At 38.6% G+C, this 11,336-nt stretch overlaps 1 protein-coding gene across 3 annotated transcripts in view; it reads right to left on the bottom strand.

The window, feature by feature from the left end:
• Nucleotides 1-214: 214 nt before the first annotated feature.
• The window catches only part of Dg (Dystroglycan), an 85,403-nt gene continuing 74,281 nt past the window's right edge, over nt 215-11,336 (bottom strand). For 2 of the 3 annotated variants that reach the window (XM_013307356.1, XM_013307357.1), the window contains 12 exons: nt 11,075-11,239; nt 10,412-10,534; nt 7,986-8,135; nt 7,249-7,572; nt 6,137-6,279; nt 5,655-5,795; nt 5,027-5,378; nt 4,476-4,700; nt 4,218-4,388; nt 3,770-4,011; nt 2,958-3,334; nt 215-2,067 (listed from right to left, as the gene is read on the bottom strand). In XM_013307356.1, the coding sequence (XP_013162810.1) occupies nt 1,781-2,067; nt 2,958-3,334; nt 3,770-4,011; nt 4,218-4,388; nt 4,476-4,700; nt 5,027-5,378; nt 5,655-5,795; nt 6,137-6,279; nt 7,249-7,572; nt 7,986-8,135; nt 10,412-10,534; nt 11,075-11,239 (2,700 nt within the window). In that variant the 3' untranslated portion in view covers nt 215-1,780. The remainder of the gene's footprint in view (nt 2,068-2,957; nt 3,335-3,769; nt 4,012-4,217; nt 4,389-4,475; nt 4,701-5,026; nt 5,379-5,654; nt 5,796-6,136; nt 6,280-7,248; nt 7,573-7,985; nt 8,136-10,411; nt 10,535-11,074; nt 11,240-11,336) is intronic. The other variant, XM_013307358.1, reaches the window with a different exon arrangement.

Below are 11,336 nucleotides of genomic sequence, written 5' to 3'. Positions count from 1 at the left end.
TGACATAGGGTGACAGCTAATCTAAATATATGAAAATCAATTGCTGTTCGTTAGTCGCGTTAAAACTCGAGAACGGCTGAACGTATTTATCTTATCTCGTTCTTGAAATGTCTGTGGAGGTCTAGGGAAGGTTTAAAAGGTGAGAAAAAATCGAATAATTACCTTTTATTAATTCCACTCGGGTGACAGCTCGTTTTAAAATAAAACGAAATCGTCACTAGATCATTTTATTAAATTAGAAAACTCATTAATTACATAAATTATGTGCGTTACAATGAATAGTGAATAAATTGCTGCCAATTGTAAGTATCAAATAATAAAAAAATGGTTCGGTTCAAATTGACATTAAGTACAAATATTGCCAAACAAACAAAAACAAAAAAAAATAGCTGTCCAGTAAAATTATCTGTATAACACTAAAATAACTATAAATGCAAATTCTAAATGAGTATACAAAAAAGAAAAAAAATACATCCAAATGAAAAGTTACATTATATAGGTTCATTTCGTTCTCCTATAAATTTAACACAATTTGTTAATCCTTAAAGCTATGGTAATAGACAAGTACAAAATGATACTTCATTCTTAAAAAATATCTATTCGTAGCCTAAAACTAAAGTCACTTGTAAAAATTACAACGTTCATTGTAATTAGTGTTGGGACATATCGACACACCATTATCGATATATCTATTAATATTCGTTTAAAATGAATTCGTTTCTAAATAATATTAAATTACGTAATTCATTGTCATTTACATCATTTCCTTTATTCATAAAAATTACGTTAATATTAGGAAATGTGATAATAAATTATCAAATTCATTATTGCTTTTTATCGATAATATCGATAAAAGTATCGATAATTTATGTCGATATTTGCGTTTGTATACTTAAATCCACACTATTACGTCAAAATAACCCATGCATTGTATACAGCGTGAAGCCATACAACTTCCTCGTGAAATACATCCACATACAAACACGCTCTACGTATTACAGTTGGAAGAACTACGGCTAAAGGCTAAAAATGTTACAATTTTCGATATGTATTAATTTTTAACGTTAGTAGATAACAATGGCACACGATTAGCCAATATATTACTTGGTCTGCGTGCTGACTACTGTTAATATTTTAGTCACGAAAAACGTGTTTCATGTTTTCATATAGATCGACCCTTACAAGCTGTCAGAATAAAAAAAACTATTATATGTGCAACTCTATTATTAGAGCTATTTAAGATTAAAACTAGTTATTTCTGTCTGTTTGTAAGAGTCTATCTATATAAAATATTTGGTATATTGAAACGGTACGGATTTCTATTTGCTATATAGCTACTTCAACAATAACTAATATTTATTTGATTGTGAAGTTTCAGTTCTTGCATAAACAACTCGATTTAACTATTTTACAAGTACGCGACATAACTTACGTTGTATAAGAAATTCGTAGTCACAATATTGTGCACAATTCCTTCACGATATGAGGTTATCTTAATTCATTATATAATAAATGCATTCGTAGCTTTTCCATTTAAATTTCATAAGAATAAATCGAAATACGATTAAATGTATACAAATAAATATAAAAAAAACAAGCTCAAAATCTTACAGAAATGTAAGAAGTCAGACATCAGAGCTTGTTTGTACCAAATCGATGAAAATTTCGAATAAATAAGATCGTAGCTGAATATCGACTAGTGAAGCTGTCTCCGTAGTTAATGAAGCGAAGGTAAAAAGAAAGGCGATGTAAAGATGTAGGAGGTAGAGGCGGCGGAGTCTTAGGGCGGGACGTAGGGCGGCGGCTTCCTGTAGGTGGGCGTGGCTTTAGGGCGCGGGGGCGTGCGCGAGGCGGCGAAGGGCGGGGGCGGGCGGTAGGGCGCGTCTTCTCCCGCGCGGTAGTCGGGCGCGGGCGGCAGCAGCGGCGGCTTCTCCTCGCGCATGATCACCGGGCTCTTGTGGACGGGCTCAGTGTCGCCTCTCTCCTCCAGCTCGTCCTGGAATATCACCGGGATGCCTTTCGAGCGGAACGCTTGACGTTCCTCTTCATCACCGACGCTCATTTTGCCTGAAACATAAAACATATTTATTTACACAAAATATCTCTTTATAAGAGATTAGGTAACACCTATTTTATAATTTAGGATATAACATCAGTTGTGTGTCAGTGTGGGCATAAACTGTGAGATATTTTCGTGTATTTACAGATTGTTTCATGCTTCTAGTGAATCGTTGTAGTCAAACTTTAAATAACTTTTAAAAAATAAATAAAGGCGTGTATAAAATTCAAAATAAAAAGTAGTAATACACAAAAAACCTTGTATAAACGTGCTTTTACCAAATAATGTAAAAAAGGGTCACCTCCAGATTTGTGTCAGGCAACCGCCTCGCCTACTGTTAATATACATATCATGTAGACAAACATATACAGTACAAAAACAAGGAATGACAAAAATTATAAGCAAATATTACTTGATTAATTTTAAAACTTTTAGAATGTACATAATACAATTTTATCATGGATGTCCACTGTTAGAACACAAGTAAAAATATCTATTTCAATTAATTATTAGAGGTGAAATATGTACAAATATTTCTTCAGTGGAAAATAGCTTAAATTGAAATAAAGATCGAGCGTCGATGGCTCAGGGGTCAGACACTTGACTTGCAATCTGCAGGTCCTGGGTTCGAATCCATGTACCAATGTGTTTCGGTTTCTGATTTACATATGTACATTTATCCGACGTTTTCACGGTGAAGCAAAACATCGTGATGCAACCTGAACATATTTGAGAAGAAATTCAAAGATATGTGTGAAGTCAACCAACCCGCATTTGGCCAGCGTGGTTGACTATGGCCTAATCACCCCTAACTTAGGGTAGACTCCGAGCCCCTCGGTGAGGACGTATAGTGAGCTGATGATGTGATGATGTGAAATAAAGATAATTATATTCTGACCTGTACGTCTTCGCTTGTAGAGGACACAGGCGATGACACCGGCCACGAGAATCATGCACACTATAACTACAGCTGGAATCACGAATGTCACCAAATAGTCAGAGTACTCCGGATCTGCATTACTGGCTTTGTTCTGTAAGTTGGTACCAGCATTAATTGGTCCCAGCCCGCCCTTCGCCATCTTAGTATTCTGTTCGGCGCAGAGGCCTTGTGATACTAGTCTGATGGACATCACGTTGAAATCTTTGTCAAATATCGTATCAACTCTCTCCTGCAGGTTGCCGCCGTTAGTACCTCTCTCGTCGACTATTATCATCTTTCTTAATTCCTCGATTTCTTTCTTAGGACATCTGTCCATTGGTAAACTTGTGTTGTACCTGAAAATATTGCGTAAATAAATTATATTAAAAGTTTCAAGTTTTATTACTTTTACTATTAGCTTGTGGAAAATGTACAAAACTACATCAGCCGCCATTTTGTAAGGGCGGTCATTTTGGATTTTTCATAGTGAATAGTCCACTAGTCAAGCCTTTTCATCTAATACCCATGTTGAAGTGGTTGTATAAAAATATGTGATCCACAATTTTTCAACATGGATTCAACAACAACAGAGATCAAATCTGATTGTTATTACATTCTAAACAGACCAGTTAGAGAATTTCAAAGCCAAATTAAATATTACACAAAAATGTAATTGGTATATTTAAAGTCATTCTAAATGTTTCCACAAAGCGATTGATAGCCGGACTAGTTCTATAGCAGTAGGTTTAGGCTCCAGTGGAAGCAGGGTTTACATATAAGGCGACAGTTACCATACGATGGTGGTGGGGTTGTCGGTGATGGCGTGCACGCGGATGTTGTCGGTGTGGTGCTGGTCGAAGAGGTTGGCGAGTCGCTCGAGCAGACGTCGCTTGGCGCGCGCGCTGGAGGCGAGGGCGGAGTACGGGTTGTCCAGCGTCATGTGGAACTCCACAGTGGGCCGGATGGTGGGCGCCTTCACCACCTCCACTATCAGGCTGTCGTACGCGCTCTTCTTGCTCGAGTCCTCCGCGATCTGAGAACATATAAAATTCATCATCCTTATGATATCGAGTTCATTTCTCACGTTTAAAATGTAAATGTATAATTACTAAATAATACATTAAAAATTATTTTATACAAAATCAGCAAGTTATTTGTTTGAATATATAGGAGCAGTTCAGTTTACAATGTCTCTAGTCCGATAATAAATTGTCAATAGTAAGTGGGCAGTATACTGACGAGCTGGTAGTGCACGGTGCCCTCGTCAGCGGCGGAGGGCAGGCCGTAGAACTCCTGGTTGCGAGGGTCGAACTGCAGCCAGTGCTCCGCAGCCAGCTCCGAGCGGTCCGCGCGCCGCAGCGAGAGCGCCAGGTTGCGAGTGCCGCCGTCCTCCGGGTCGAAGAACGTGTCCTGAAATACAACAACAAACATGAATACACTATCAAAAGGTGCGTACAAAGATTTAGGAATCCCTGTATGTAGCATTGTGATGCTGACCTCAGGCACTTTGTAGACTTGCAGATGTCCGACGGTGGCGGTGAGATGGTCGACCTGGTTGCGTGTGACGGGCGGGTAGGTGTCGTGCGGACGCGTGCGGGGCGGAGCTGGCGCCGCACACCGCCCCGCGCCCGCCCAGCGCACGCGTACTGCGCCCAGCTCCGGCGACATCGCACGCAACAGCGCACTAGACGGCTTGCCCGGCTCCGTATCAGATTCCATTATCTATAAATAATAATTAGATTGGAGTGTCTGTATGTAATAGAAAGAAAAAAATATATTCGTAATTCGAACAAATGATGTATTTTCGTTGATAACAACAAAAATAACAATTTTTCATCTATCTGTATGTCTGTCCGCGAGCTCGCGTTTGTTCCGGGTAATCTCCGGAACGGCTGGAACGATTTTGACGGAACTTGGATGGAAATGTGGCTGATGCAACTACTTTTTTACAGCGCTGACAAAGTCGCGGGCGACAGCTAATAATAATAAATGAATCGTACATTGATAATGACGCAAACATTCTCTAGAACTTAAAAATGGTGCATTACCTTCATAAGCCTATTGATATCATCCATGGGACAAGAGGGGTCTTTGGGCAGTGTGTCATTGGTCCAGACGTACTCGCAGAGGTCCCCGGTGAGGGTCGCGTTGAGGACGGTCAGATGATCCATGTCCGTGTCACGGAACAGGTTGACGATACCCTCGAGCGCTCGTATCTGCCAGTCGATGGCGTTCGTGTATTGCTTCAACAGCTTGAACTGCATTATGAACTGATGGTTGATGGTGCGCTGACCCTTGTGCTGCTGCACCGTGATGTCTAGCGGACCTCTCGCCACTAGACCCTCGCTGTCTTGAGCCTCCACTCTGAAGTTCCATCTGGATACGTGGGATTCTAAAGGCCTGGAAGAATAGAATTAGTTTTAGAAGACGATTGACTTTATTTTAATGTTATTTATGATTGATTAGATCGGAATGTCTGTACGTAATACCGAAAAACTTATTTTTTATATTTCATGTCTCTTTGTCTGTCTGTCCGCAAACTTTGTTTCAGGTAATCTCCGAAACGGCTGGACCATTTGTGTAGCTGTTGTGTACGGGAATATTGTAGCCCATAATTTTCTTCTTTTGATTCCGCGAAGACGATGTCGTGGTCTAGCACTAGTTGTATATACTTACAATCCATAGACCTCCCTCTTGGCAGGTATGAACTGTATCCAGGAGGTGGGCGGCAGCGGCACGTTGTCAGAGTCGTACATGGTGAAGGTGAGGTTGCTACCCTCCTCCGGGTCAGAGAACAGGTCCCCGGGGATTATGTATCTGAAATTCAATAATTTGAACCTCAGTTAGAAGTTCTATAAGAATTTATCTAAAATGATAACAATTTTTTTACATGAAATGATAAAAAAACAACCTTTCATATTTAATGTAGAAAAAAAATACTTTTTAGAAATTATTTCATACAAATTTAAATAGATAATTTTACTTATATTATTAATTCAAATGTTTAGATGGATGGATGGATGGATAGACGAATATTTGTTAAGAGGTATCTGCATAACGGCTTCACAGATCTGCATGGAAATTGGCAAAGATGTAGAACACTTAAGTTCATTTTTTAATTCCGCGCGGTCGAAGTCGTTATGAACACGTGAAGGTACCTGAAAGCCTTGCCGGCGGTGATGGCGAGCTTCTTCATGTGGTAGCGCAGTGTGGGGGGCTGGTTGGGGGGCATGGGGAAGGTGACGGTCTCCGTGGTGCGCCCCACTATCGTGCTGCTGCGCTCTGATGACAGCGGCAACTCCTGCATGTGCCGGACACACACTTTGTTACTACATACTTTGGACATGAGGATAAGCATGCAGAAACTACAATTCTTTGAAATTGGAGAGTGTCAGTGGCTCAGAAGTTAAGGTCCTGGAATCGAATCCCGACATGTACCAATGTGATTGTAGTTTTATACATATATGTACATTTATCTTACGTTCTTAAGGTGAAAGAAAACATCGTGATGCAACCTGCACATATCTAGAAATGAATTCAAGTGTGTGTGAAGTCAATCCGCATTGGGCGGGGTTGAAAATGGCCTAGTCAATCCTAACTTAGAGCCAAGTCTCTTAGTGAAGACGTATAGTAAGCTCACTATGATTTCATTGTTTGAACTCAAAAATTACCGAAACTTTTTTTAACTGTCTAGGCTATGGTTAAGTATCCTACCCAAAGTGTAGATAATAAAAAAATCGCATCAATAGATTGAAATAAAATAATTTACCTTACTTAACAATTATGTCAAAGAACATAGATAAAATGTTTTTGTAGAAGTATAATACATTTTGCAAACAGATTAAAAGTAAATTTTTTATACAGAATATATTACTACTAATAATAACAATCCCACCTTAACCCACTTAAAAGACGAACGCTATAAAACATTTGAATATGTACAATGTACATCACAGACCAAAAATTCGAAGTTAAAAATATAAATTATTTTGTGCACAAATCACTCCTTTGCACCTGTAATTTATTTATACAAGTACCTTTTCCCCAATGTTTGTGATTGGAGTATTTTACAATAAATATATTTAACAGTTAATTACTGACAAAATTGGAATTGTTAGATAATGATATGAAATTATCACCCAATGAACAAACACCCTGTAAAAGCCTAACTAAGTGATGGTGATAAACGCTGTTTTAGTATTTGCAAACTTAACTTACTAAAAATTCATCATAAAAAAGTAGATATGCAAATTGTGTGAAAATTGTTAACCTGTTTTGTAACCTCCTGTAGAGTTGTTTCTGGGACGGGCGTGGTTGTGGGCGGGGTCGTTATAATAAGGGGCGTGGTCGTGGGCGATGTAGTGGTCGGCGGGACGGTCGTGGTCGGCGCCTGCGTCGTTGTGGTCGTCGTGGTCGTAGTGGTAGACGTGGTGGACGGCGTGGTGGAGACGGTTGTCGGCGTGGTGGTCTCGGTGGGGGCGAAGTCGGTGGGCGACGGCGAGGGTGACGTCACCGAAGTGGGCGAGGTGGGCGTGGTGGGCGCTTCCGAGGAGATCGGCGGCAGTTCGTTGGACGCTCGTATTATTACAGTTTGCTGAAAGTGCCATGCGGACGCTCACACAACGTGACGTGAACGATCTTACGTTAAGACAACTGCTCATGATATTTCTATTTAAAAGATTGCCAAATCTGAATTAATTTAATTTACATTACTATAATACATTTTGACTTTTACTTTGGTTTTAACATTCTTAACTTACTTCTACTTGGATAGAGTTTTAAAGGATAAAATTCATAATGATATATTTTTTTATTTAATTTCTATATAATGAATTATAAAAGTTGTCTGTACGTATATCGGATTGGTTAGATAATGTATTTACAGATTACAATGCGTGAACATTATGTATGTGACTACACTACCCCGGGCTCCAGGTCCACACGAGACATGTTAGTGTTTACATACAAACGTGACTTGGTTCATAGTCAAAGTGCAAATATACGTACCATTTCGGGTTCTGTTGTAGTAGATGCGTCTTCCGGTGATATGATGACAGGAGAATGGAGGAACTTACGAGCTTCCTCCAAAGCTTGATCCACTTTATTAACTTCACTCGACTCTGACACAGCCTCTGTGTATGGTGTTATTTTCACTACCTAAATAAAAGAAGCAATATTTTTATATACGTGTTAATAAAAATTTAAATACTAATGCATGCTTATAATAATTACGTCTAGCAGACATCGTGCTGTTGTGAAACAAAAATGATTCTCCGATGATAAACAACAGTTAAAAACTTCTCTAAAATTCATGCTTTAATTCTAATACAAACATCGATCCTATTTACATTTAAAAGAACACATTACAATTAAATATAGATATGTATTTAAAATTATTAAATAATAATTTAAATAAGTAAAACATATTGATATAATAAAAAAAATAATCGAGAAAATACACATGAATATTACAAAATTACATATTTTATGTCCTGAAGCGATACAACGACGTAGAAGACAAGGCGATCATAAATACGAAGACAGAGAAAGTGAAATAGTAAGAAAGAGACACAAGATAAATATGTTAGAAACAAACAACAACCATGCAACAACACTTGAACACAAAGCAGGAGCGGGTTACGACAAACCTCTGTTGTGTACGTATTAGTGGAGACGGGCTCGGGGGTGGTTTCCTCTGAGACGGCTGCAGTGGTGGGTTCAGTTGTGGTGTCGGGTGTGGGTTGGGGGAGGGGTTGTGGTTGTGGTTGTNGTGGTTCCCGCGGCGCGTGTTCGGTGGCGGGCTCGGTCTGAAAGATGTGTGTGGTGGTGTGTGGCGCGCGCCAGCTGTCGCCGTGGTGGTGGCGATGCGCGTGCGCGTGCGCCGGGGGCTGCGCCGCGACACACACTGCGTTAGTACTGCAGCCCGCTTACACCTACCTCCTACCTCTATCTCTACCTCTCGCTATGTCTGTGGTTATTGCTATATCGAGGTAACTCCGGACATGCCTTTATAGAAACAAAGATTCTATACTGTTCTTTCATCTTGGTTACGGCTGTACCAAGTTTTTAAGTATAGTATTTTTTTTTTTGCCTTGAACTTTAATTATTAAATGGGCAGATAATTTTTAACTCTTATATTGTAGATCGTCAAACAATCCTTCTACTTTATACAGTTTATATATAGTAGAAAGATTTAGAATTATAGCATCAAAATCAATTCAAATGGTACTATTAATAAAATTATCCAATAAACAAAAAAAATAGTAGTTTTATTTTTATATATAATTATTTTAGAACTAATTTAATAAATAATATTAATAAAGTATTAAAGGCATGTCCTTATTAAATCGCTATAAACCCAATCAGGCACACAAACATTGAATTTGTTAGTTCAACAGTGCAAAGTAAAAGCCCCTTTAAGCAAATTTTATGAAATAACCACACACAAAGCTTGTCTTAAGAATGTATTTTAAATTATGTAGATGAAATATGTTATATTAATATGAGACGATATGAGTGTAAAGTATACTGATATAGTGTGAGAGTAAAGGATACAAAAGGTTAGAGAGTCAATTGTCTGGACACAGCAACCACATAGTAAAAGAACCTCCACACAAGAGACACAGTGATTGCACATTCAACATTCCATGCCATGGTCGTTGTTGTGCAAGTCCATTCCATTAATATTCAAAGGGACGCACGATTAAAGAATACTCTTTATATCTATTTAAATTTTTATATTTATAGTCTCATTATATTAATAATGTACCGTGCATCCCTAATTTCACTATCATTATTCATTGGAAAACATTTTTAAACTAAAAATCTAGAACTAAACAAGACTATTGCCGTTTTCAATACGCGTATTAAAAAAAATGCCGTAAATTTGAGTATGATAATTGATGAATGAATATGACATTCCAATGAATAAATGAAATGACAGATTAGTGTAACAATCATGACAAAATGACAAAAAAATGATGAGTATATGACACGTTTGACCTACGTCTATTTCTTAATTATTGCTTTAAAATATTAAATCTATTAATCTAAACTTGTCTACAAATTATAAATGCAGACATTGTTAGGACATTTTTATTTTAAAGATAACCCATATTTTTAATTTGGTTAATACTCAGTAGCTTCTAGGAAATAATAGGAAGTATATTATAATACGTTTTGTATAGTACTAGATTTAAAATCATTAATTTTATTTTGCAATAAAAATTTTAATTGCTAAAAAAATCCCAACACCATAAAATTCCAAAGATTTAAAACACATTTTTTATTTAACCTTTACTACCATATTGGTAATAATATTTAATACTGGCAACACTTAACGACAGACCATAGACAAATAGTATAGAAGTGCGGGCCTGCTTAGACGAGTCAATGAGACCATAGACAAGGATAATATAGAGGTTGTCACTGACCGGTTCTGAGAGCGTGTCTATGGGGAAGTCTTCATCATCATCGTCGTCGTAATCACCGCTGTAGTCGGCACCGTCGTCCTCGCCGTCGTATGTATCGTATGCGCCTGATCCATCTATAGATGACTGTTAACAAACATATATTGTGAGTTTCTGAGGTCAATATTCCCGATCTATGTTTTGTAAAAGATAATGACACGATTGATTGTTTTATACAGAGAATTTTATATCTTTACAGGTTGTGCATTGAATCGTCTGACATAGGTAGTTAAGGACACAATACTCTCATATATTTTTTTATATTATTAATAGCGCAGCGACCACTACCCATAGACATCTGAAATTGCAGTTGCATTGCCGACTTTAATACAGTGGAATAACACACAGAAAGAGGAAATATCCCTCTGTGATGCGTCCCCTCCTCTGCCAAATCCATTTCCTTTCCCCGTCATTTTTTTTCTAAGAAATGGGTGAGAAGGGAACGTGAACCGGTCTAAACGTCGCTCATACCAGAGAGTGGAAGGCAGAGTCTACGGACCTACATTTGGCACAGGCTTCCACTCTTCTACCATTATGTCTTAGTGTAAGCATTTAGGTGGGAGTTTAGTTTTTTGGATAAGAACATATAATTAAGAGTTTGTTAGTTTAGCGTAGTTGTGAAGTGACCTGTCTCTTGGGTCGCAGAGCTGGCTTGTTGGGGCGACGGGCGAGCAGCCGCCAGCCCAGCACGGGCAGACGCAGCAGGTGCGCCAGCGTGCCATCTCGCGCCTGTTCCCGCAGCCCGCCCACCAGCACCTTGTGCCGCGACCACAGCTTGTCGCTGCAACCCACCTACAACAACACACATTACCCTGCTTTTCTAACACCTAAATCCTAGTTAAAACATATTTTTATCTCTATTTGGTCAAAGAAAATGATAGGGATGACG

This window comes from Papilio xuthus, unplaced genomic scaffold (genome assembly GCF_000836235.2).
Source record: "Papilio xuthus unplaced genomic scaffold, Pxut_1.1 DF828142.1, whole genome shotgun sequence".
Classification (NCBI taxonomy): Eukaryota; Metazoa; Arthropoda; class Insecta; order Lepidoptera; family Papilionidae; genus Papilio; species Papilio xuthus.
This window is presented reverse-complemented; position numbering and strand designations above follow the sequence as displayed.